Here is a 27,617-nt window from a genome sequence, read left to right as displayed (position 1 = left end):
GTTTCAAAAATCCATCAGTTTTATTTATTTTTGCCTAGATTAGTCATTCATTCCCATGTTTTGCATCTAGAAGTTTTGTCTGGGTTATACAAAATGGGTTCTGAGTGGTGACTGCAGACTACTTCACCAGGGATCTCTCAGAAGAAAATGGCTTGGTAGTCAATGAATTAGCTTACCCCTCATTATGCTAAAACCTTTTGCTTGGTTGTTTTAATAAAGGCATTAGTTACATCAGCCAGATCTAGAAGAAGAGGACTTAGTATGTTTTGTAATAAGTTCTGTGAGAGCAGGAAATCTTTTAAGATGTTAGGGTTGATAAAGGAGACAGCATGAAGCTGCTGCGGGCATCTGGGTTTCCCCCATGGGGTTGCCAAATGTGTGGGAATAAAGAGGAAATGTACCATTTGATACAATTGGTACCTATTACTAGCAATCTCAAAAGACAGTTTATATGTACAAGAAGGGTTTCTGGGGCAGTATCTTCCATTTCATTGCTAGTTGTATGACAAAAGTTACTTTTAGCCTCTACTAAGGCTATTCTCCTTCTTTTTGTTTTTAACCTTTCTCCTTCTATACTTCTGAAGAGCGAGTTTGTTCCTCATTTCTTTTTTTTTCTGCTATAACAAAACTGTACATATGGCTGTAGTAATGATCTCTAAGTACAGTGGAAGGAGAGCAGTTTATCAGTAACTCTGTGCTTCGGTAGTGAGTACCTGAACACTTTATGGATGTATTTAAGAGAAAAACAACTCCCAACTGAAATGCCACACAACTTCCATTTCATGGCATGACTAATGTTACTATGGAAGCTACACAAAACCAGAGAATACATGCAAAGCCAAATGTAGCTGTGAACTCTTAATCACATAAGCACACAAATAATTTAATGCTTGAATAATGCAATTATCTTCAATTGGACTGCTCATGTTTAAATCTGTTAGACCACTGCCTGCCATTTGTCCTTAAGGACAGGATTATTTTGCTATATTATCTTCTACCAGTAAGTACCCACCCTACAAATCTCTGTAGCCACCAGCATGCTGAGACAATTGAACCAGTTGTCATAGGCCTCCAAATTGTAGGTTTTGGTAACATCACCTCGGCACTGCAAGAGAAAAGGCCACATATTAATCCTATCCTGTATTATGACAACACACCAAAGGATAAACTTCCAGTCATGTCTTGATTGAAATCTTACTGGATATTTCTGAAGGCATGAGCCTCACAAAGATCAGAAAGTGGCAGCCTTTTTTGCACAGCGTATACTCAAATCCTAATTACTGTTTCTTTTCCCCTCTGTACCCCTTCCCGTACCTTGTGATTATCTAGGGAGTCCATGTGGCTGACAATCTGCATCAGATCCTCTGGGTAAATGTTGCTCACCCGTTCCTGTGTTCAGAGAGATGAGAGATTGTCACTGTACAGGCAGACAGGGAGATCAGTTAAAAATGCATCAATAAATCCAAAGCTGTGAGATCGTTTTGGTAACTTTCATCTCCTTAAGCTTTCTTTACTGATAAGTATGAAACATTTCTACAGAGTGTACCTTATTGTTTTTGTTCGTCATTTGGCATTTTTGGATTAGAACACTGGAGGCTTTCAGTGAAGCCTATAGCAAAATTCATACTGATGAGTATATTAATATTTAGTAAATGGAAAATGAAATAATTCACACAAATCGATGTCTCACCAGTTCAATATGGGTTAGTTGCTGTGCCAAGATCAGAGGGTCACAGCACACGCTCAGGATGTCCTTTTGAGTTGACTGTGGCTTGTTTTTGAGGATGGTGCCCTTGTCAGTAACAGGTTGCCGGAATTTCTCTCTGATTTCCTGGTACTGGCTCCGTGCAGAGAGGGCCATCAGGAGATTCTGTGTCATCTGGCTAGTGATCTTTTTCACTGTCCCATTTTCCTAAGCAAAAGGCAGAAACAAGGATTGCTAAAAACCTTTAACTCTTGCAGACGCATCACCAATTTCTGACTGGGAAAAAATAAATCCATTATCTTTCATCTTATATGGGCTGGGCATCCTGTGACACAGGAACTGCCTACACAGCCACATAATGATGTTGTGCCTGCCTGCCTTCCCAGCTGTTTCACTGCCTGGCTGGGCTGCTCCTGGCAGTTGTTGACTGGCACCCCATTTCCAAGGCCTTTGGGTAAACAGCTTATAAGTGAATTTACTGAAGGGTGGCAGAGCTACTTGTACAGGCGTTCTTGGATCCTCTGTGTACCAAGTGACAAAAGCTTTGTCATTCCGAGCAGACCCTCTGATGACCAGGCCTGTATAGCCCAACAGAATCCAGGGAATGCACATTGTATCCAGGAACATGCCTGCAAAGACATTTGAATTCTTTCTACCATGGCTTTTTTATGCCCTATACTTCCCTCTGAGGTCAACTCCAAAGAGCTAACTTGATCAAGTTCCTATTCCTTGGTCTCCCTGATTACTACCTGAAATGATACAAATTCATTGACTCTGCTCTCCCTGCTGCTGGAGGGGAAAAAAACAAAACAAAACAAAAACTAGTTCTATCAGACAGTCCTCCTTTCCACTAGGCTATTGCTCTCTTGCTTTCATGCAAATTATTTCTCTTGAAGTTAGCCACTAAGTTAATTGTTGGTTTACAGCACGCTGTGTTGGTTTCCACCAGTCAACTGGATGCAGTATGAAGATCTGCAATGGCTCTGATCGTTCAAAGAAGCCGCTAATGTGCAGTGATGACTGAAATTATGTAGCAGATGTGAGAGACGATGACTACCAAATACTTGTACATCGCATGCTATAATTAAGCAATAATAGTGTCAGAATGTTGCTTTACAAGGCAATAATCTGACTCCCAAGTGGAATCAAATGAAAAGCTGAAGGCAGTGTAGCTCATCTTGATGAGGCAACTAGATTACCACTGAACAGCAGCTGGCTGGAGCCATTTCGGATATTGTGCTACAAGTGCTTAGAAATGCCGAGGGAGCTTGGTGGGGGGACTAAAATAGAGCGCTAATTCTGCTCTCCAGTATGCTGAGCTTTATGTTGTGAACCACTTGACTTCAGCCACTGTGCCTCACTTACCCATGCCTACCCCCTTACATTTCTAGATGCAGATCACAGGGAATCAAATGTGAGGGTGGGTGAGGCTATCAGACATTATTTGGAAGTGTACAAAGAAACTGCAATGGTATTAAAAAGTATGGCTTACTTAAGCTATTGTGATTTTATCAGTATCTTAATTTTCAGACCAAGCCTCTTTGAGAGTTTTAGCAGTTTCCTTTCCTTAGTGATCTTGTCCTAAATTTTCTTATAACTTCAGAAAATAAAGGTGAAAGTTTCAGCTGATCTGAGAGGTATGACTTCGAGTTTGGTTTCCAGCATCGGTGAGTTGACAGTAACTCATCCTTGTTTGAGTTCAGGTGAGATGTTTGTACTTAGCCCTGGCTGTAGCTATAGCTGTCTGTTATGCAGCCTTCTATCACTGGCACAAGCACCTGACTATTGTGTGTCAGTTCTTGATTTACCTCCTATCTTATATATGTGAACGGTATCCTAGGGGGATTTGGAAAAGCTTTAAAATACAAAATAAAAATCTAAAGTGTTGCCATAATCCCCTGCTGAAGCATGGCATGGGTAATTTCTTAGGACAGAAAGATGGTAACAAATACTGAGAGCAAGAGCTGCTTTTTGTCAGTGTCAAATTAAATCTCCTAGGGGTCAGATGTGGCATAGCTTTTCACTGATCAAACCTGACTTGTAGCCTCGCTAAGGGGATAAATACTATGATGCTGTAATTAAGAGATGTCATCAGAAGCCTCAGACATCAGAGCACTGAGCCATTGCGAGATGTTTTCTCCCAAATGACAACTTATACATAAGAGTAGGGAGGAAGAGGAAGAGAAAGAAAGGTCACAACTTCTTTCTAGATCAGAATAATAGACAAAATAAATACCAAGATACACGTGCTAAACAAACCCCCTGCAATTTTGCCAAGTCCCCTTTCACAGTATCTCTGCCAACGTACACCTCTCTGCCCTGTTTACAAAGGGAACAGAAGGTGCCTTATAATCCTATCTGCTTTTCCCCTCCTACTAAGGCACTGACATTTTCATAGCAGCATCCAGGTAAACAGCCGTGCTGATGTAACAGAACTGACATACTTCCTTTTGACAACCTGGTAACACCTAACTGCTACGCGTCCTATCACTGATTCACACCGTGCTGTCAGACCTGCTATTCTTCCTTGTCTCTGTACTGGAATCAATGAAAACAGCACACAATTGTCTTCCTGTTTCCTGCTAATTGTTCTCTAAAGAATCTTGAAGTTTTGGCTTTCAAAACAAGAAGCTTCTCCTTGTATAGAAGTAACCCTTCGTGTTCACACAAACACCCCACAGTTAATTCCCTTGCAGTTCTCGATTATAGCCCTTCTTCCGTCTGTTGGTAGTTAGAGTGACTTTCTCAGTAAGGAAGAAGTATAGGCTTCGTCATTTTTCTCTTTAAACAAACAAACAAAAAAAAGAAGAGTAACATCTGTAGTTATCTTCTAATTTGCTTTATCTGATCACTTCAGAAACGTTTTTTGTGAGAGCTAGTTTTCTTCACAAACTGAAAACTCAAGGCTGCTAAGAGTGGTGACTGACCAGCTAGCAGGTCTCAAACTTCCTTTGCGGAAATACTTCAGGGGCACCTTAAATGTAGCAAAAAATAAAACACACAAAAAAAACAGTCACTCATAAGCATCTTCACCTTGAGCTAGAGTACACTGATACAACGTACTTGATAGTCTTTGAGTAGCAGCAAAGCACAAAGGATAGGACATAAGTCGTCATGAGAGTTAACTGTATTGTGCCATTATAGTCACTGTTCTTTCTGCTTCTGCAATACATCTACTTTTCATCACTGAATTTTCTGTCTCTTCATCTTATACTCGGTGATTATACACAGAGAGTTTCTGCTAATGGGCCATTAAGTTCATCCCTCAGCCTGTGTCCTGCAGCTACGCTGACAGCTTAGTAACTGCTGCTGTAGTCTGTTTAGAAAATACTGCATGTAGGAGCAACAGTTTCCAATTTAATACGATAAACTACATAGAGGCTGACACAAATATTACTTCCCCCCTGCCCCTACCTCATCACATTGTGTGATCCTGTGAGCGATCTCCTTCAACTCTTTCATGGATTTTTCATCTTGGAAATCATAGGGGAAAGTTTCAGTCCATTCCTTCAGGAGCTGAATGATTTTGGCAGCAAAGGATTTCAGCTTTGCCTAGAAAGAAGCAATGTGTTAATTACTGACCACAGACCTGTCTGACAGTAAATACTTGATGATGGTTTGCATAAAACTAGATGTCCTTGAATATACTTTGCATCTGTGGTAGGTCAAGGGGAGAAAAAAAGAGCATATTTAACAGTGAGCCAGATTCCTAAATAAGATGACTTAGCCCCCTTTCAGGATAGCTTGGCAATGTTTCTTACCGAACTCTTTGAAGATATTTTCAAGGTTAGCTTTATAAAGCCAGGAAGATGACAGGATAGTTTAAGCATCTTATTTGATTGAAGTCCGTGGGACTTAAGCTGATTTATGCCATCTGAGGCAGCGGTACCTTTACTGTTACAATTCAAATGCATACCAAATGCAGCCCTGTACCAGGTATCTTTCATGAGAAATGTTCACAAAGACACTTCTGTTCTACAGAATTTATCAGACCCTCCAGATTGAGCTGTGTATTAAAATGAATGAATGACAGGAAAGATGTGTGTGTTCTCTCCGTGAAATCTAAATCAAAATGGACGGAGAAAATAGTTCTTCCTCCCTGTTCTGTGGTTGATAGCTTTTTGAGTAAGGGCCAACACTTTTTTTTTATTTTCCAAGTTCTTCTGTTACTCATGAATCTTCAAAGGCTTTTCATCGGATAGACCTGAATTGGATGCCAATTATAGCAGTACCATAGCAATAGAGAGCAGCATCAGTAAATCTGAAGGAGCACCCATGCAAAACTGAGTGGGTGTGCTAGAAAGACTTTTAACAAGCCAGAATCAAAACTTTGTTCGAGTTATGTTTATTTTCTACCCAACCGGTGATGCACTGAGGGGAAAATGAGGAAGTTTTCATCTGTTCACCTTCCTACTTGTGTAAGCTAAAGAAGTCACATTAAACAGCTGTTCATTCTTCTCATCTGCAATGTAATTTCCTTATTGCACTCTCGATCAGAAACTTAGGGGCTACAGAAGGTGATTTTAGTATGGGAGTATTGCCACAGGAAGTTTAAGACAGATGATGCTTTACAAGAATTGATAGGAATTTCTGCCTCAAAATATCATCTGATCATAGTATCTCCCAGGATGACTTAATCAAAACCTAAAGTAAACCAAACTAAACTATTTTTTCACTCCTTACACGTCACAGGTATGCAGTCAGAATATCAATAAATGGTTAATAAGAACTTTAAACCACGCACCCTGGAATTTTCACTCTGACAATGAACAAATGCTCCTTGCAAGTCTGAAGGGAATTTTCTTGCCTTTTTTCCAGAGTTGCAAACTGCACTTCACTAGCATGCTTTTCCTAGCTCTTTTTATCGACAGTAGTTAATTGATCCTGCTAGCACAGAATAGTTGGGTAGTAATGGCAACAAGGAAACATCCTCTTTGCCAGCAGTCGGCATTCCTGCAAAGCACACAGATAGGTGAGGAAGGCTCTGACAGTTCAGTTTCTGCTGGTGATGATGTGGAGCCCAGCTTCAAGGTCTTTCTAAATAGAGGGCAATACAGCTCCAGATGAGAGTTGTCTGTCCACTGTCACCTGCCTTGAGGAAAAGACAATTTAGGCTCCTTTGCTAGGAAATGCATGGAGCCTTCCATTATTAAAAGAAGAACCTGTAGGTGATGAGAGAACTAATTAGCCAGGCAGTATGCTTCCATTCAATCGGAGTTAACAGGTACATGCATACTCCCCTGTTGGTCACCCAAAGCTGCTATGGAACTGGTTTTGGTATTAGTTAACCTGACCTTTTCTTTTAAACTTTTGAAATTTAGCATGGAGGGATGGGGGAAGGAAGGCTCCAGAATCCTTAGGCTGTGGTGAGCAGCTCCACGTGAACTCTGACTTCCCATCCCATGTATCTGTACTTGGGAGTCGCTAGCGTTTGCTTTCTGGTAGAAAGCTGGGCATCTTTTGCAAGACAATGTCAAACTATTTTTGTCTTTGGGATTACAGGTGTAAAAAGCCTATTGTTTTACCAGATGCTTTAATGCTCAAGAAAAGGAGGCGTGCTTTGAGCACAACACTAAAAACCATCAGCACAGCAAAACATGAGATTCCGGTTTCACGTGCGCTCTAGTGAAACCCAGAGCAGCGTGACAGGCTGGCCGCACGTGGTTTGCCATAACCTAGATAGAAATTGCACAGATACATGGGCAGCAGCAACACGCGTTCTCTTTTTTTGTCATGCTTGCAATAAACCCACCAGCCTGCTCTTTCTGTAGTCCTGCCCCAGATGTCAGCCTCTCCTTGCAAGGCCTGAATTCTCTGGAGTCAGTGGGAGCACCTCTCCCATAAGTGTTCGAGAAGAAAGATACTTCTGTTAAGTACTTGGGACAGCCCTGTTTTACATGAGGCAAAAGACAGGCAGGCCTGAGAACCAGCTCCCAGTTAGAAAGGAGGGCAGCTGCAGTAACTGGCTGCAGGAAAGGGAGGCTTAATGACATTGACCTGGTTACGAGTACTGTTCCCATTTTTTGGTTTAAAATCTTACTGCTGACAGAAACTGAGGGCGCGATTAGTATTTTTGAAGGGACTTATGTATTCTGAGACAGGTAAGACAAGCTTAATAGGAGCTAACTTTTACTTTATACACAAGTGCTTTTTTCTGTGGCCATTTTCTTTGAGTCTCCAATTTCCAGTGTGCTTATGGAGGGTTAAATTTTATCCCTTATGGTCAAGCTCAACTACTTGTATCTATAGTATAACTGGCATTTTAAACCGTGAAACCCTTTTTTTTATGATTGGCCAAAAAGACTCTCAGCGGGCTCTAAGACATCCCATATGTCTTCTTAATGTACTTTTCTCTCAGCTTGTTTTCTACAGTTTGCCAGAAATGTCAAAAACAAAGGAAAGATCAATATTGTGGTGCCTAACCTAAACACCCATCTCCTTGCCACTTTTTCAGCTCACACAGTACCCAGGCAACAAGTCAGGCAGCTTCTTGTCTTAGAGTTTGTTTATGCAAATCTTTTATCAGACATGATCAGGGCTGCTTTAACTACTTTTGCCAGCTATTTTCTGCTATGAAGTCCCCTATTAGAAGGTAAGGTCAGCTGATGATGGGTTATGAGTGTGAGTAGGTAGAGTGCCTTGAGTTGAGAATTTCCACGCTACCTATAAAATGAGCTTTGACTTGTTGCCAGATAGAAAAACAAATGTTTGCATATGCTAGTGGCCAAGTTTTTGTGTAAAAGATACAGGTGCTTGTAGTACAGGTCTGCAAAGTAGTCATTCGAGAGGGATGTTAGAATTTTTATGTAGTGTTTCCCAAGAATGCTGTGTTCAGTGAGCTGGAAAAAATTACAGTTCATATTAAGGGGGATGGAAGGGATCAAGGGCGTAGTAGGAAAAGCAACTAGAAAAGCATGTAAATTACAGCAGCCTCCCAAACACTCATGTTTTATTGTCACCCTGCTGTTGGTTTTCCTGTAGGCCCATTTCCAAATTGTCAGCAGAAGGTGTAAGAGTGTGGGTGTTTGGAATATGAGCAGCTCTACTTCACATCCTGTTGTTACGATGTAATGCTAATTCATTTCAGTGTGGAAGTCATGATTTCTTAAATGCATCTGCTGAAAAGCCAGAATTGTACTACTTCACCACTAGCACCATATCTTTAACAGTCAAGTGATTTAGTCTCCAGCTACTGTTTGAGCTTAAAAAAAAAAACACAACTCATCTAAGTGTATTATTTTTCACAGAAGAGTTTCATTTTATATTCCATTATTTTTAAATCCAAGCATTTCACGTACATATTTTGACACTAACTACTGACAGCAGTCACTCATCCTTACCACGTATCTGTAGACAGCTTTACCCCATGTTTCAGACATGTTTCAGTCCCAGCATCTCTTACAACTTCCTACCTCTGATGGTTCCTCAGCTCTGTCTAACTAAACACTACAATTTACAAAGGAGCAGCGTGGGGTTGCTAAGTCATGAACTAGTTCAGGGGTGGTGATGGGAACTGTTAGCACCTCTGTACAAAGATGGATGCAGTAGTCCTTACATCTGCCTTCCCTGAGAACCTCCAATTTCCCAGCACCAACACAGCTAGTTACACAGCTGTTTGGTGAGTGGAGCAGGGGACTGACCTGGATGCAAGTCACCCTGCACCAAGGGGTTAGCTTTCCCCGTGGAGGAGTGTTGTGGCATAATATGAGACTGCAGACCAGGAATAGGAAGGGGGAGAGAAGCCCTTAAGCCAGTATTACTGTCAAAAAGCCTGTGTTGCCAAAGCACAGGGTTACCATTTGTGCTCCCCATTTGGACTCCTGACGCAACAAGGAGAAAAGGAAATGGGATTATCAAAGTGTTGAGAACTAGGAATGTGAGCCTCTAATTTTGCATTATAGAAGAATGGATCTAAAATATGCCCAGGATTTGAGCAGTTGAGATCATTAAGTATTTGCTGACTTCATCCTTGTTTCTGCCGCTTATATTTGCATCCCAGCTGGGACTATTCTGGTACTTTGTTTTCAGTCAAGTCCTTCAATACATGTTTTCCATAATGGTGAGACTTAAATGGATTTCAGTGCATATCATAAACTGTCCCCGTTACGTCTAATTAGTTGTAGTAAAACTGCATATTCATATGTGCAAGCATAGGCTACCATTTCAAGTAGTGCATCCCTTTATTTTCATGAGAGGAAAATTCCTGATTTACTGTTACACCAAGCTATGTGTAACACCCCAGCAATAACGGGTTCCTAGTGTACCTCTAGCAGGGCTCGCAGCTCTGATAGCGTGATGACGGGACTCAGATTGCAGACAGACCTAGCCTGGCAAAAGCCCAAAGGTGCAAAGCGAGTTGCTGGCCAGGTTTCATGGCAGATAAGCATTGCTCCAGCATGCAGCACTGACCTGGAGCTCATGAGCAAGGTTGTGTTTCTGGCCACTGTACCAGGCTGATAAGGTACTACGTAGCCTACAGTTGTAGTCAGCAAAGAAGCAACAGTACTTCAAGGAAGACAACACAAATAAAAGCACATTCAGTAATACATGCTGATCGTAATTTCAATTTATTCTTTATCTATCTATTTAGCTTTTTAATGAAAAGGAGAGAGTAGGAAATAAATGACAGCAGCACAGCCAACTGCAGGGCATAAATGTTCATTTACCTTTTCTGCCTCAGTCCCCGTTTCCAGCTGCTGCTTCTGTTTGATGCAGATCTGCCCCACTTTAGCCAGGAGCTCATGGGGATGAATGAAGACTCGGGAGCTCAGCAGGAAAGTGAAGATGTAAGTCCTCTGTGGGAGCAGAGAGGGAAGAAAGCAAGTAGAATAACTTTAGCAAAATCATCTGTCTTCCCTGGAGACTAATAAAAAAAACCTATTCTATAAAATATAAATGTAGCTTTACTTCTAAACTTTGTGTAATTCTTCCTTCCTCCAGAGAGGTTGTGGTCTTTTCTAGCACTGTTAAGAGGAAATGTAGGCTTCAAGGCTACTGTGGTGTTGTTTCCAGATTGCCAGATTATTTCCCTTTAAAATGGCCAACTTAATATGCCTAACTAGTCATCACTCACCAAAAGACAAATGAAATACGTTCAGTGTAGGGTGTTATGTCATTTGAACACTATTATTTTTGCCACTTGGTTTCTGCAGGAGTGACTGTTTTTCATTGAGCTGCAGAAAACTGCTTCATGTGTATTCAAAACCACAGCTGTAATTTCTTCATGTATCTTTTTTCTTCCCTTTTTCCCACAGTCACTGACACAAGCTTGAGCGTAGATTGAGGCCATATGACAGTAATTCAGTTTTAGGCTTACTTTTACCTATGTGGGCCTGTTTCAGACTCCTTTCAGCATGAATTCTACCAGTATGTGTCAACAATTATTATTTCTCATTAGAAAGAGCCTCTTCACTTGCTCTGTAAAAGCTGTAATGCATCGCATTCCAAATCATACTCTGGGCAATTACACGAAGGGAGAATGCCTTTGTGCCCTGGTCCTGTTTTGGTGTTTGAAACTTGGCTTCTGTATTTGGATGTAATCACCAGAGTAATGTTGTTAGCAGCTCTTAAGGGCTTCTGTTGAAGCTTTCTGACAAAAATTGTAGTAAGGAAATTGTAGGGGATCTCCTTCGCTAAGGATTTCAATTACCCTATGCTATGTTTGCAGTGTGTACTGTTACTTTGCACCATGTTTTTAGAAATGTGATTTGGCAGGCCACAGCCACATGCGCATATAAATAACCACTGTGCACATATGTCACCTTGGATTGGGCAAGTAAATTGAGACATCTAAGAACTTAAAGCCAGTTGTCTAAAATATGGCATCTTTACAGTTTGCTACTGAATTTTGCTGCTTGTAGTCTCTAAAGCATACTTGCAGCCAAACAATGATGGCATCTTCAAATCCAAAAAGATTATGGAGTTTACCTCTCTAATTACAATAATGTGTGCTATTAATGAAAAATGTTTCCACTTCTCTAGTATCCAGAGTGCCCTACATTATAAGTTTAGTATTAAAATACTTCCAAATATCAGAATGGGAAAAAGGAGTGTTTTTAAAATATAAATGAAGTTAACTAGAGGTCAGTGTGCTGAGAGTTGGGAGTGTTGAGAGTGTGCGAAGTACATAATAGGTTAAGTATGTATCCATGGAAAATCCAAAATCCAACTCTTTCCCAAGCTTGCAGAGGAAGCTAATGAAGGAACAGAGTGAAATGTGACACTGCAGAGGCATTTAAAATACAAATTATGATTTTAAGGCCTTATAAGCACTGGGGTTCATGTATTAAATTAGGAATAGCATTAAATCTGTGCAATTAAAATGAATTCATTTGTAGGTTTTGCCTCCTCTACAGCTTATGAATAGATGAAGAGAGGAGAAGAAGGGCTAGGTTAACTGGATGGGCACTTTGGGTTGGGTTCTTGAGAAGCACTTCCATGGTCTACCAGAGACAGACAGCTGGGGCCACCTAATGACTTCATAATTCATAATGACTTCAAGTGGGTGGCCTGGACAGTGGCAGGACACAGCAATTTCCCTTCATGGTGGCATGGCTGCAAACATCCCAAAAATGGACATAGTGATAACTTAAACTGGGCTTCTGCCCAACAAGCTTATGTGTCTCTTCAGAATTTTCAGAGTTACAGTTACATGACAAAAAAAAAATGTTTATGAACTTTAACAAGAAATTTAATGTAGCTCTTACACCTGCATCTGGAAACAGTTGATGAGATTGTGCTAGCTTTGGAGAAATTTGATATATAAAATGTTGAGTAGTGTGCATGCAATGTGTTACAGGCCGAAGAGCTGACTTGGTTACAGACGGGGACTTGGTTATGTTATGGGGACAACATATCACTTGTTGTATGCTTATATATGTGAGAATGATCCTTAAACTGATACACTTATTTTAAGAATTAAAATATGAGACAGAATGCTGTTGGTTTTGGGGGGTAACCTATGCCTGGTTGTCCTCTCTTATTTTTTGTAGCCAATTCCTGTCTTTGTTTCTATCAACACTGTCCCTGAACTTAAAACTGTAAGTCTGGCCTATCTGGGAAAGGAATTTAGCTGCTGGGTGTGTCGGCTGTCACAGGGTTGTGTGAAGACTTTTATTCTGGAAATGTGAAGCAGCTATTGCTTTTGCTTTTACCCTATTTTGCATTTAAGAGAGCTGGGGAATAAAAAAAAAAAAAAAAAAAAAAAGGAGCTCTGATACTTTTTCATCCCTTCCACACATTCTTGTTCTTTGGAAGTCTGGAAGCCCACGAGAAAGTTGCCTGTACGCATAAGTGGCAAGGAACCAAAATGCAAGCCACGCTGCCCTGTCAGTGACCTCCGCTCTGATAAGCTGGAACACATTCTTTTAAGGAAAGATATAATTTTGCTTCTCGTACTAATACTAGTGTAGGTCTCATTGGTGGAAGTCTGTGTGATGTGGGACAATGTTTGTCCAGAGTGACTTCAAGAAAGCCCCACTCAGAGTATCATTTTCCTGATGTTATACTGCAAGAGAAGAGTGACCCAGATGACCTGTACTTGTGTTTGGTCTCTTCAGTACTGTTTTGTATGAGGTTCAAGAAACTGCTGAAGTGGCAAGATACAGGAAGATATGCGGCCGTAGAAGCGTGTGCTTTCCATTTTAGGTTTGCTGGTGTCTCTCTGTAATCAGCAGTATCTGTACCGGACCTGTGCGATGCTTTTCCAGACAACATTGAACTGCTAAACTGTAGAAACAAATTATTCTTCTTCTGGAACCCATCTGCTGTATTTATGCCGCTTCTTAAGTCACTTAACCGAGGCTGGTTTACAATATATGGGTGTCTGGTCTTACTTCTTAGGTTTCTTTTTTGATACTGCTGGTAGAGATTTGAGACTTTTTGCTTATGCTGGCATAGACAAGGGAGTAACTGCAAGTAAACAATCCTGTGTCTGACAGCAGTGCCGAGCCCTATCTCCCTGCCTCTGCTAATAACCACTTCCTATCCAATGGAGAGGATCGAGGTTGAACCAAGCTGTACACATCAGCTTAGCGGTAGGTCTCGGTGGTTAGGAACCACTTTTCTGGATAGGAAATATTTCACGCTAATGTCAGATGCCTTCTCCAGATGGAGCATTTCTGTGATTTATTACACCTATACCCCTACACCCGTATAGGCTCGATGCTGTAACAGACTAAAGACCCCCACTCTCTCATATGCAGTCCCCCACATATGAAGAAGATGGTTTGGAGAAGGAAACTTAGCTTTGAAGCTAGCTGGTTTGACAAAAAATGATTAAAAATGCTTCCATAATCTTTGAGATTGAAAGTTAAGCTCCTCTTATCCTACAGAAGTGACAGGTATTTGGGAGAAGAGGTAAAAAAAATATCTATATATATTCCTGTACTTGGAACAACTTAGATGACACAAAAGGGTCTTGTGCTTTACAAGAGAAAAAGAAGCCAGATTCCTCTAGTGCCTAAAGTTGTTGCTAAGAGATGAGCTGAATTATATTAAAAAAAAAAAAAAAAAAAAGAGGCAAGCACACAAGACTAAAGAAGGAATTGTTACTCTCTGACCCAAGAATGTACTGATGTTGTCTTGAGGAGGAGAAAAAAAAAAATACTTTCTTCATGCACTCACTGCTCATTCTGGAACTTCTTGTTTGTGAAACATTTTCTTGAAACACTTTCTTGCTTGGGCACAAGGGTTGCAGACTGGTACATTCCATTCCTAACCTCCCGAACTCCTCCGTCTCACGAGTATACGTTTTCCTGTGTGCTGAACAAGTCCCCGTACACAAACAAACCTCAAAAGAGCATACACAAATGTAGGCCCTTATCTTTCCTGTCCTCCCTTGTCTGTCTCTTGTTCTGCCAACATGGCAAATACATTTTTGTTTTGCCTCTGTAACCGGCACAGAAAGATACTGTGTTTGCTTTCTCCTCCACCCCCTTTTTTCCAGCTGGAAGGTTACTGCAATCTTTAGCTTAATGTCGACAGAGACAGGAATGCTTTCTAAGCATAATGCTTAGATGTACTAATCGAAAAATTTGGATGTGTACAGCAACTTGTAGATGTGTCGCTCTGAAGCTACAGGTAATCTCTGCTAACGTAACCAATAGCTTCTCTTGGTGAGAATTAATGGGTGATGCCTTGTCCCCTTTCTCTGCCTGTGTAGCCAGAGACAGGCAACTCGGAGGTGAGGTGCTTATACCTTTCTCTTGAACAAACAGTGTTGGTCCCTCTTCTGACAGGACATCGGCATTAAGTGGCTATCGCGCTAACCTTTTGTGGCAACTTCCCTAAAAATAGAAGTGGGCATGAAGTTAAGCATAAACATGAAACTGAACTGAAATGCAAAACTTGCATCGCCTCAAATACAGCTCCCTCTTCATGTCACTCAGAGCTTATTTATCTATTCGTCTTAAAATGAATCCTTTTAGCTGAATTGGGTGATCTGATCTAACTAAAAGAATGTGTCCTGCTGTAGAGGAGATGGATTTGTCTTAATACTGTTTTCTGTCTCCTTTTCCCAGGAGCTCTCTTGATTGCTTCTGCTGTATCTCTCCCAGCTGTCAGCTCGCTGTCTATTTAAACTGCAGCCTCACAGGGTGGGGTCTGTGCCTGCATGGTTTGCGATGCTCCCTTGCACAGGGTATGGGATAGCACCATGGAAACCAGCAGCATTCCAAAATAAGTCACAGACCCCTTAAGTAATGCTCGCTTTATGGAACCATTTTCAGAGTGACTGTGTTATAAATAGATCCTATATTGCAACAAGGGATGTGCATTAGCAGCTACTTAACGATAAACTTAACGATATTCCAGAAATCCAAGCAGCAAATAGCTATGTTCTAGTATTAAACAAAATCCAAGGAGCAGAGTCCTTGGAAAGCTTAGCTATTGCAGCCTGGAACTATTTCACTGGTATGCCATGTTTCAAGGTTCTCTTCAAGCCCAACTTTCTTCTTCATCTGCTCTACATTACGTGTTTGTGTGGAGTGCAACTGGAGTTTAATGCCTAACTACGGTGATTCCCCTGTGTCTTATAAAGGACTTGGTACTTAGCATCCACTGAAGGTAGTGCATATTGAAATAAGAGGTTTAGAAAAGAATTGGAAAATTAAAACATCCTCATTTTGCTTTTTCGTTTTAATCTTTCAGTGATCATTGCTGGAAATTCTGCTGCTTCTACCCGCTAAACCCATATGGAGAGTGCCTTTTTTGTGCGTGGTAACTGTAAAGATGTGTGGTGTGTATGTGTGAGCTTGAGGGGATTTTATTGTGAGCCATGTGAAACCAGAGTAAAAAGTTCTAAATGGATCTGACTGAAAGACATAGTGCAAGATATAGATTCTAGCATGGCCCACTAAGACAGTGGAAGTTCAACATACCAGTCAGTACTGAATGCAGTTTCCTGTTGCCCTATCAGTCTTAAAAAGAGTGGGATTGCTTCTGCCATATCTGCTGTTTTTTCACACTGAGATAGAATATAACCTATATAACCTCTTGAATCTTTGGCAACCAATTTAAATAACATCCTTCATTAATGGGTACAAAGGGGCAATTTAAGTGATAAAGCGATCTCTTAATAATATCCTAAGTTCAGAATCTTACTGCATGCCCTACAGTTATCAGTAACATTTACTTCAGGGGACTGCAGTGAGGACATTTAATCAGTTGCAAAATCGTTTTCAGGCTCAGAAACATTATTACAGCACTCACCCATTAAATGTATTGAGAAAGACAGCATTATAATTACAATCTATTTTTTTTTCTGATGGTCTAACTAGGAGATGCATAGAAAATTAAGTGGTAAAAAAATACTGGAGCTGATTTGAGCTGCAAGAGCTGGTCTATTTCTCTACATAGGAGCTGGTTAAAAGTTAATCTTGGCTGTGTTAGGGGTAAAGCAGCTTAGAAGGATTGAAAATGATGGCTAATGCTGCTTTTAATTGGTTCTTAAGGCACCCATTTGGGTTAAACATGGCTTTACCATTCTAGCAGGCATCCTTATTAACAAAGGAGAGTATCCCCCATTGAGCAACGTATTTATGGAGTAAATATTGCAAAGGAAATCAATGCATCTTTAGCCTACATCTTAATCTCAAATCAGGGGGAGGTAGAATTTCTTGAGGATGCACCAAGCTGGATCCTAATGCAAAGATACCGTGAAAAGAAAAAAAAACCTCTTCAGTGCGTACTTACGTCTGGATAATAGTCCATGGTGGGCACCAGGCGCTCTATCAAGGCCTCCAGAGATCCAGAAACAATGTTCCCATCCTGATAAACAGGGTCCACGCACCTCTCTCCCATGTCTGGCTGCACTTGCCCACTACAACTGGAACCAAGCATACTGGAAAATATTGGCGTCTGGGGCATAGTTTCCTGCAGAAGTGGGGAGAGGAAAAAAAAAAAAAAAAAGGGTTAAGCTTTCCCTGAGTGTGTCTTATGCACGGGTATCACAGAGGCATACATTGCACACAATTACATATCTGACTGCTTGCAGCCTGGGCACTTGAGCTAAGTTCTGCCTCCAGCCGCACATCCCGGAGTTGGCTGCTGGCTTTGAAATGCACGTGAAACTCTGTCACTGAGGCCGTAGCCGCGGAAGCGGCACCAGCTCTGTTCCCTGCACTTGATTCCTCCTTTCTCTCCAGTTTTCCCCTGGCTCCTAATGCTGAACACTGCACGGGGATGAAATGTAACATGCGTTCTGAATTCTGCCTTGCTGAACAACCAACAGCAACTCTGGCCTGATGCCCCTCTTTTCACTTTTCCGAAGCCGGATCTGTGGGTGCAGTACCGATGAGCGTGTGGTGACCAGTCCTTTGCCACTCCTGGCGCTGGATGCGAGCCAGGGTCCCTGCCGAAGGGCACCTCCTGCTCGGCCGTGTCCCTGGGACCGGGGGGCTCACACCACTGGAGCCCAACTGCCTGTTTTTGGCCCCCCGGGGTGTGAGGGCGTGCTGCGGCACCCCCTGCCCCGCGCAGCGCTGCGAGCAGTCTCTGGGCGATCTCCACTCAGGAACCAAACCTGCTGCCCCTAACGCCGCAACCGCACAGCCTCGGGCTTTCCCCTTCCCTCCCTCCCCTCCCTCCCCTTGGCCCTGCCCCGGAGTTGCGAGGCTGTGGGGAAAGCGCCCCCCGCCCCGGGTCCCGCCGCGGGTCCCGCCGCTCACCCTCATCTTCCCGAGCCGCTCCGAGCCCAGCCGCGCCGCCGGCCCCGAACCCGCCGCCCGTGACGTCAGCGCCCAGCGCGGCGCCCGTTGGCTGGGCGCGAGCGGGGCCCGTTCAAACGGAGCCGGGACAACAGCGCGGGGGCGGCCGGGGCCGCGCGCGCGCGTGTGCGCGCCTCCTGCCGCGCGCCCGCCCGAGGGGGCTCGGGGCGCGCTTCCCCGCGGCCCGGCTTCCCCGTTCCCATGGCGACCGCCGCGGCAGGGGGCGGGGCCCCGTGGCGCGCGCCCGCGGGGCGCGCGTGGGGACCCCAGAGCCGAGGGAGTGAGGCGGCGCCGAGTGTGCGGGCTGCGGGGCTCCGGTAACGCGCCCCGAACCTGCCGCTGGGCGCGCCGCCAGGTCTGGAAACGAGCACACGGGCACACAGACACACAGACACGGACACACAGACGCACACACCCGGGGCTCACCGCGCGCTGATCACATACATATGCGTATTTCATGTTTATATATATATATACATGTAGATACGTGTGCTTGTACACATGCACGTGTATATATATATATATATATGTATTGGCATATGTGTCACAGAAAGCAAGTGCAGGGAGGTGTGTGTACTGCTCCTTTTCTAGCACGCACGATGCTCTTTTTTGGGGCACTGTATCGTGTAGTCTTGGGAGGTTGTTGCAAAGGTAACATTTACAAGACAGAGAAGCTGAGGACCTAAATTCAGCTCATGTAGTGTGCAACAGATGAATCACTTTATCATTTCATTTCCATTTCTTTTTCTGTAAAGCCTGGATGACGACCTTTAGCTATCTATATTCTGAATGTTGAAATCTGTAGGTACGGAAACTCCCTAAGGTTTAATTCTTTTTTAAATTATTTTGTTTGCTTGCTTGCTTGTTTTGCTGGAGTTATGTAAGTTCTGTTCCTGAACAAATTGCTTGCATTTTGGAGATGTTTTCATTAGGCACTGCCTCATGTTACTGGTGGGCGGGCCCTAGAGCACGGCAACCAGCGCAGTCTGTGCTTGTTCTGCGGCTTGCTACAAAAACAACTTGAGGCAACGCCGCGCTGGTTCAGCCGGGCTGGCCGGGGAATCTCTTGCTGCAGCGTGAGTCAGCAGAGCAATGCCTGCCTGTCTCAGTCTCCTCGGCTGCTTCAGCCTGTCTAAAACCAGCTAACATCAGCATACACAGTATAACACCTTCTGCTGCCTAATGATCAATGAACTGGACTGGCATTTGCACCACTTGGGTTCAGTTCCTGCCAGTGCCGCACATTTGCTGTCCAAATTGCCTGATCCCACTGAGCCTCTGTGTTCATCTGTGAGATGTTGATAAGGATGTGTTTTCACACTGTTGCATTACGTTGTCCATTTTTATATTTGGATAGTACGTCCTTGTTTTACTGTTTGAATTTCCTTATATAGTCACATCTTCTCTTGGGGAGCTGTTAGTCGATGACTTGGGAAAAGTAAGGAATATTAGCAAAAAAGGTGGGGTGAAAGTGAAGGAGAAACTGACTTGAGAGCGAAGATTGTAAAACAACAGTCAGTTTCCTTCAGTGGTCATATAAACCAGCGTTTTGGAAACTACTGACTCAAATGTGCCTTTGTGTATGTTTAAAACGTAACTGTACTGAAGAGAAGCAAGCAATTACAAATACCATTAATGCTGATCTGAGACTATAACTTCAAGTGTAAAGGGACTCTCCCAGAAATGCTGTCTTTGTAGCTTTCGTTGTCAAGCTAGGCTTGTTGGTCACCTTGCACAGGGATCTAGTTGTTATTGTCTGGTTTCACATAACCCAGTATGCCGACCTGATTTAAAGGCCCAGCATCTGCAGCGAAGGAAATAAAGAGGCACAAAAACAGAGAAGACATGGAAAGGGAACTTAACTGAGCATGGCATTCTTCACAGTGCTGATTAAATAACAAAATGGGACAAAGCCTTCATCTTCTGAAGCAAGCCTGAGTTAGTGTGTAGCCTTGTTTCTTACTCTGAGGGTGAACTGTTACTTGGGGATCTACATGGTGATGAGAGTGGCCAGCGTATAGAGAGGAGCATGTTTTGTCCCTCTCCAGCAGTGCATTACCCCTGCAGAGCTGTATGATTTCAGAAACCATTTTGATATGCCTGTTACAAGCATAGTTATAGCAGTATATTCTTGGTTCTTACATTTTGGAAGGCTTTTGTGAATAAAGCCTAATATCATCATTTAGAGAATGGAAAAAAAAAAAAAAAAAAAGGTGAATTAAAAATGCACATTATTATACATATTTTTAATTGATCAGTGGTCTTGGTTATAGACTAATCAATTTTAACTGGATCTGAAATATGGAATTTGTCCAGGAAATGTCATCAAATTCTACAAGCAGTAATGATAGTGGCCTAGTATGGAGTGTAAGAACTTACAATTTCAGAAGCAGAGTGGAGGTGCAGCTTCAAAGCCTCAGGCAAATGTCTTCGGGGAATAATAGGTTTTTAGACTTATTTGTTGGGCTGCACAGATGTTGCAGGATTCCTTGTTGCACAGAAATTTTAAGACTTGAAACCTATTCTCAGGCAGCTTTTAGATGAACTCAAACTTTGCTGAATTTCAGAGATTCATGCTGCAGAATAATTTGATGGCACGTTAATAACTTGGCAGCAGATGGGAGTGGGAGACAAGTGCTTCAAATTGTGGTTCTGAACTCAGCAAGGCTTTTAAAGCTTGGGACTTGAAGTGGGATTGAATGCTGTAGCTATCAGTCTGTGGTTACTATCAACCACGCTTCTCTCTCTCTGACCTGGGACATGATGAATATTTCCACACAATGGTTTTGTCAGAGCCAATGAATTTTGTAGTTTGGAAATGGCATTTTCCATTTTAAAAATGTGTTGAAGAGGTCTTGACCAGCTCTACACCTGAGATACCCAGCAATTTTCGGAGCAAACCAAGCTGAAAATATAAGAACAACTTAAGATGTGTTTCATTGTTGTATGTTTTCAATGCTACCTGAAATGGAAAGCTAGTTGTGAAAATTCACCCACCTATCTGGGGGACAAACTATGTTTTTATTGCCATGAGGTCAGCCCTGTGACACACCATTGAGAATAACCATTGAGCACTGTGAAACTAATCTTTTGCTGATGCTCAGGACTGGATCTTGCCGTTGGACTGAAAGAAATGCTCTTCCCCAGGATTCAGAGAGGGCATGGTGCTTATTTCCAGCTATTTGTGCTGGTGCCAACATAGCAGACTCTTAACATAACATGACACACGTTGACTGTGATACTGGGGTGTGGCTGCTCAGTACTGACTGAGATGCTAATGCCTGTTTTGGCACAGTTGCCTAAAGAAGTTCACTAATAGTAAGTTTGGTTCCCAATTTTCATATGTGTTAGAATTCTCTTCTTTTTAGGAATTAACTTGCCTGCTAATTGAGATTTAGGGTATATTTAGGGAAACATCGCTGTAATGTGTCATGGGTGTCCTTATGTTCTTGGTGGTGCGGATGAATCAAGTTTGTTTAAAAAACAAACACGCATGCATACAAAACAGATTAAAAAGGGGTGATAAACTTCCTTGAATCACTGATGTAGCAACAGGAACATCTTACAAGTCTGATGATCTCAGGTCATTTAAACGCATAGAGAGCTAGTCAGAGAGTGAGTGACAGAAAAAGATCTCGGAAAAAGATAGTTGGCTTAGCCTGGTCTGCTTAAAGGCGCTGCAACATGTCATGCATAAATGCCAATTTAGGCAATCAGGGTGTAGCTGAACAGCTGCTTCTACTACAGTTGTAGATTTGTTCCCTTCTTATTCTTGTATGTTTGTGGAGATGTTGGAATCTGCTCGGTTTTGCTCGTGTCTTGTTTTTAAAGAAAAGACATAAAAACATATAAAGGCTGTTTTTAATGTTTGTGAGTGCTTCAGTGTGATTTTGACTATAATGTGAAAGAACAGAAGCATGTCAATGTAATATGCACTATTATTTTTTTAGGGTCTTTTTAAGCTGAATTTTTAAAAGCAGCCGATGTTCTATTTTAAACAGGGTCAAGCTTGGGTTCAAAATGAAGGAGTTCTGGTCTAATCCTAGCTATTTTGTCCTTCACTTGCATATTCATGCTTGCTGCGACACCAACTATTCCAAGAATGTGCCACCGTGCAGAAAGCGAAAATCAATTATGCCAAGAAAGGAGCATGTACATACATCAGCAATTTGGTGCCCAGGGGAAGAAAAAATCTGCATGTGTGCTGATGTCAATCTTCCTGATATGGTATTTTTGTAAATGCACGTGGGTTGCTATTTTTTTAAACCATCTCAACAAAAAAGAAGTTTATTTTTAGTGCTATAGGCTTTGGGGTATCACAATTAGCAGATCAAAACTGCCAATCTGAGAAGTCAACCCTCTGTTTGCTTTAGCAGAACCTATAACAACAATGTTGTTAGCATTCCCACAGGTATTTTTTTTTTTTTCTGTTTTCAGTCTCTTTGGTTTTACAAATTTAATTTTACAGCTGATGGTGAGAATGCTGACTGGATGAGCTCACTTGCAGTAATTTGTTTGTATACCGGTACTGTTGCAAGCAAATTTCTGTTGGACACGTAATGTATCTCTTACCTGAATTACCGCTAGTAATTTAGTTCCTGTGCACATCTATTGCTTGGATTCTTTTTGCTGATACCAGTAACAAGTTCAGCAACAATTATTAGGGAAGTTTTAGAGTGGCCTAAACTCTACTCAGTGTACAGGCAGTTAACAGCTGTTGGTTTAATTCCGATGATTTTATTTGGGATTGAACCAAACTAGGAACCTCGAGGTATGCATATTAATATCTTAAGTAAAAGGTAAGGAGAAACACTGAGAAAATAATTCTGGATTGATTTTAGAAACTTGTCACCAAAATACTAAGCATTCAAAAATGAATTTATTTTTAAGAAAACATTTTGATGAACAACGGGAGCTGGCAAACAGATGGTTGAGTCCTCAAGCCTGCTTAGAAATGTGTGTGTAGATGTATTGGCTACAGTGTGTTTCAGTATAGTTTGAGGCACATGGGAAGGACTTGCCCTGTTTTATCACAAGCATAGTGAATAAACAAATGTATACTGAGTTGATGCTGAGTAGTATAGAATATACAATTTTGTCTCATCTACAAGTGAATTTAGCCTTTCTATTTATCATGGGATGCAGCCCCAGACTATCCCAAAATAAACTTCAAACATGGAACACTAAGACATGATGACCCTATGTGGTCAGTTTTTGCACGGGATAAAACTGAGGACTGAACTGCTGATGAACACCCCCTTACTATATATGCATAAATGTTGAGAGTAAAACAAAAACAAACTATCTATTTTTCTTCCGTGAGTGAAATTAACTGAACAATTACTTAGTGGTCTGTTTTGCTAAAGGAGCTTGGCATGAATTGGTCAAAGAATTAACATGACTGAGCTGCTGTGCCCAACCCTTTATGACAATATCTGCATAAGAGAATAAATGCATGTGAACTACAAATAAAAGAGATTTATTCTCTCCCTGGAACTTGCATTTTCCCTGTGCTCTGTATTGACCAGGTCACAAATCAAATAACTGACGACAAATAAACAATGTGTGCCTTGAACTTTTTGGCTTTACCATTCGGGACTGGCAGTCATCCAAAAGTTAGCTATTACGCAGGCTACCTAGTTACGGTAGTCTCCATATTCATACGTTGTCTTTTTTTGGTGAGGTGGAACACTTAGTTATTTTACTGTCAGTAGGATAATATTTTATCAAATTTGTTTCCCTTTCCTTTGCCTTTTTCAAATTAATTGCACCAACACTAAGGATCTTTTGGGGAACTTTGTTTTTATTTTATTAGAATGTTATCATTTATATTCTTCCCTCCTCCTTCCCCCCTCACCAGAATAAGGAGGACTGGTGGAACCCTGTATGTTCTCTGATGTGCCCAAGACGGAACCTTACTGCTGCTCTTTGCCTCGCTCCAGTGGTGAGAAACAGATGTCACTTCAGCTAGCGACTTCAGAGGGGGTTCCCCAGGCATGAACATGTGGGAAACTTAAAGCTGATGTCGTTTCCCCAGAGGAAGCTTGTTCTTTCTTGTGCTCACTGGTGTTCCTCATCAGACAACATTCTTAGTGTGTGAAGGCTGTACATGCCATGAGTAAAGCCTGTTTTACTCCTAGCTCTCTCCTAGTTCAGTTTTGGGGATTTTTTTAAACTTATCTGGACATGTGCTTTTTTAAATACTGTCATTTGGGTGGGGATGACAAATCTCCCTGAAACAAACAGTCATATCGGAGTCAGGAACTTGAGCTTGCATCTGTAATCTCTGTACAGTTCACAGCACACTCTCGTGATTGATGCAGCTTTCCTGACCACCTTTTTTTCTCCAGAGCTAGACAAACCAGAAATAGGTCCAGATCGTGGATGTGTCTGGGGAGACAAGCTATAGAGAGAGAGAGGCTGGGCTTGTGAAACGGGTAGCCATCTTTAAGAGATGGCTGAAATGCAAATAAATTTCATGAAGAATCATGAAGTAGTGTTTGGAAGAGTGGCCTCCACTAGTTTGGGAAAATGTAGTTATTGTCTCTGTTATTTAGTTTTCTTTCAGTAACCTTTCAAAACAAATTGACATCACTATACATGCAAAATATGAAATGTTATGTAAAACTCATGCTCATACAATCATGTATATTGCATGATAATAATAATAATAAAGGTAACCAAAAGTAAGTTTTAAATTACTTTGGATAGTAAGAATGGAAGTGTTTTTTTTTTTTTTTTTTTTTTTTTTACTTCCCTTGTGCTGGTTTGCCTTCTGAACTGGTATGTGGTTGCTTACTGTCTGAGTGAGACTTGAGCTGGTGGCATAAAAGTAAAAGCTTTGTATGCTCTTCTGTGCTATTGCAGATTTCCTGGACAGCCTTAATTTTCATAGTTGTAAGGGAATTTTGATCAGACAGTACTCTTACATTTCTGTAAGATCTACGTGCAGGAAACTGATGTCCAGATGCCTTGCGTTCAAATGTAACTATTTAAAAATAATTACTTAACTGTGTTGCACTAGTGATTGATAACACTGATAATTAGATTATTTTTTCCTTGTGTAGGAGAATAATTCCATATAAGCATTTTCTAGTTTGCTCTGTTTTCACTAGCTTCTCCCACAGGATATGTGCGCGGCGAAGATGAGCTAGAAATTCCAAACTGACAAGCCACTCCGCTGGGAGTTAGTTGTGCTATAGATCTAACTGAAAGATTATCAGGCAGCCTAATCCTGAAGTGAAAAATGCAACTTGGTTCACATGAAGTATTGCAAATGCATTAATTTACTTGAATAGTGATCTTTTCAAATTCATTAATGAAGTCTAGCCTATATCTTAATCAGCGAGATGCAGAAATGCTTTATGTGTTCAACCTAAGTTTTTTATAAACACTCTACTTAACTGGAGACACTATATTCCCTTGTTTTATGGTTTTCCAAGGATGGTTATGAGCATAATATAGAACATTGTAGGCAAATTACTCCTATGATTACACAGCAATCTGTTTCACATCACTGAGATACGTAGGCTGTACGATTCCTTGTTGTATTCTACTTTGCGCAAGACAAGCCCAGAAAAGGAGATAAATGGCATTGTGCTTACTTCCATGCTGCTTATTGGATCTGCTATGTTTCGTTGGCATAAAAATTGGGTGATGCAGGAGGAATTGCTGCATGCTCTTGTTAGAGGGGTAGGTGTTTGACGTCATCTACCATCTACGCCTGGTGACATAAAGGAGGGTTTGTTCAAGTAGAACAGTTTGGTTCTGGGAAATTGAATTGAAATTTTATGGCAAAAGAGGAAAAAGCTCTCTGTACACTAATGGTTTGTATTGGTGGTTATTTTCCAAAGTAAATGAAAATCTACAATTGCCCTGGCATTACATGATATTTGTGGAAAATATTTCATACTAGCTGGTACATTAACTAACTTCTATAAGATGTGCTACAAATTTGTTTGTTGAAATATGTTCTTTATTGTTTTGTAATCCCCAGTGAGTCTGTTGACTGATACAATTTTTATTGTTGCTAAAGCTTGTTTACTGCTAATAAAACCTAGTGAATGTGGGATTGTTTTATACAATGACTTCATTTTTATGGTTTGAAAACCACTAGCAAACTTAAACTGAAGTCAGTGAAGGAAAGCAACACAGGATGTCAGCAAGGGCATCTGTAAATAACGGTACAGATAACTTTATATGCAAAACAAAGAAAAATAATCTCTGGCCTGTTGTCAGATACTCTTATCAAAGATGTGTGGTCCTTATTGCTGACCATGCCCAAGTGGTAACCATTGCCTTACCAAAAAGGCTTCCTTCCAATTACTCAAAAAGAACATGAGTATGTGGGGTAATGAGTGGAAAACCAGGTTTCTTAGAATGCAAAACCAAAGAAGTACCTATATTTATCTTCTCATTCTACAGCCTGCACTCTCATGATCATCTTCTGAGGTTCGATCTTTTTTCACAAAGTCCACAAAGCAGAATTGCAATAATAGAAGGCAATGCTGGAATACCTACTGGGCATCTATCTGGTACATAAGGTAGACATCTAAGCAAGAACAGCTTGTCTATCTAGAAGCTTTTCTAACTGGAAGTAGTTTATTCCTTACTTAAAATACTAGATTTTTAGCAAATCGCTAAGTTTGCTGAAATTAATGGAAAGAGACTGCTTAGCACCCTTTGAGGATCTGTCTCACTGTATTGCGGTACTGGCTAAGAAGCCTCTCAGGATACACCTTCTGACCAGGAAACAACTTCTAGCCTGCAGTGGCAAATGATAATAGGTCTGACATGGTTATTGCTTCTGAAAAGCCACATAAAGAAGTTAGAGGAGGTTTCACTGGAAAGATAAGCTTCCAGTACTACTCTGAAAACATCAGAAGTGCATTTGAAAGCAATTTATAACCTGTCACAAAACTCTGTTTTGACATGTTTTGTTAATTGAACTTCTGAGGATGTGCAGTTCCAAACAGCTCTGTCTAAGGCAGCAGTGCTGCTTACCTGTTTCACATATTCACCTATTTCACATATTCACAAGTAAGATAAACTTTCATCTTTATTCTACTCAGCATAGCTGTTTTCACTAAAACCTAATACATTATTCATAGCTGCTTCTAATTTTGGCCTAACTTTGAACTGGAGATAATTGGAATGTCTCCAATTGTCTCATACGTTCACACATCAAAGAGTGTGAAGTCGGCAAACAGCATCATTCTTGCAGTGTATGTATGCATGTGTTTTAAAGGAGGTGCTTTTTTTTGCTAGTGATGTTGGGACATTCCCCATTCTTTCAAAAATAAATGATTTTTTAAATAATCACAATGATCTCATTGGAGTGGTGAACTAGGTTATCATGTCCAATGCTGCATATCTGGGTCTTGGTCCAAAACTCCTTGTAGGCAACAGAACTAATTTAAGCAGGTTTTAAGTAAATCCCCGAGTCAAGGTAGGTCATCAGAGTTACCTAATCACCCCTTTTCCTTTGGTGCTGTAAGACTGTTAGCAGGAATCATCAACACCTCCACGTATCTGTTATTTGTTTTAGTTCTGCATGCACCTGTTTCCTCCTTGCCTCTCTAAGCTCAGCCCAAATTCAGGTGGACTGGTGAGTAGTGCAGTGAGAATCAGAAGATATTTGCTTTTCAAGCTGTGGGATTTGCTAAGTGATCTGCTTGGGACGAAGCAGAGTGTGAAGTCCTGCTTTG

At 41.4% G+C, this 27,617-nt stretch overlaps 1 protein-coding gene across 3 annotated transcripts in view; it reads right to left on the bottom strand.

Annotated features, from left to right (window-relative positions):
• RASGEF1A (RasGEF domain family member 1A) overlaps positions 1–27,617 on the bottom strand; it is a 159,694-nt gene that overhangs the window by 7,508 nt on the left and 124,569 nt on the right. For 2 of the 3 annotated variants that reach the window (XM_032190963.1, XM_032190965.1), the window contains 6 exons: positions 16,898–17,077; positions 10,372–10,500; positions 5,120–5,257; positions 1,691–1,912; positions 1,315–1,389; positions 1,013–1,105 (listed from right to left, as the gene is read on the bottom strand). In XM_032190963.1, the coding sequence (XP_032046854.1) occupies positions 1,013–1,105; positions 1,315–1,389; positions 1,691–1,912; positions 5,120–5,257; positions 10,372–10,500; positions 16,898–17,077 (837 nt within the window). Of the gene's footprint in view, positions 1–1,012; positions 1,106–1,314; positions 1,390–1,690; positions 1,913–5,119; positions 5,258–10,371; positions 10,501–16,897; positions 17,078–17,871; positions 17,916–27,617 lie in introns of those variants that run through there. The other variant, XM_032190964.1, reaches the window with a different exon arrangement.

This window comes from Aythya fuligula, chromosome 7 (assembly GCF_009819795.1).
Source record: "Aythya fuligula isolate bAytFul2 chromosome 7, bAytFul2.pri, whole genome shotgun sequence".
Taxonomy (NCBI): Eukaryota; Metazoa; Chordata; class Aves; order Anseriformes; family Anatidae; genus Aythya; species Aythya fuligula.
This window is presented reverse-complemented; position numbering and strand designations above follow the sequence as displayed.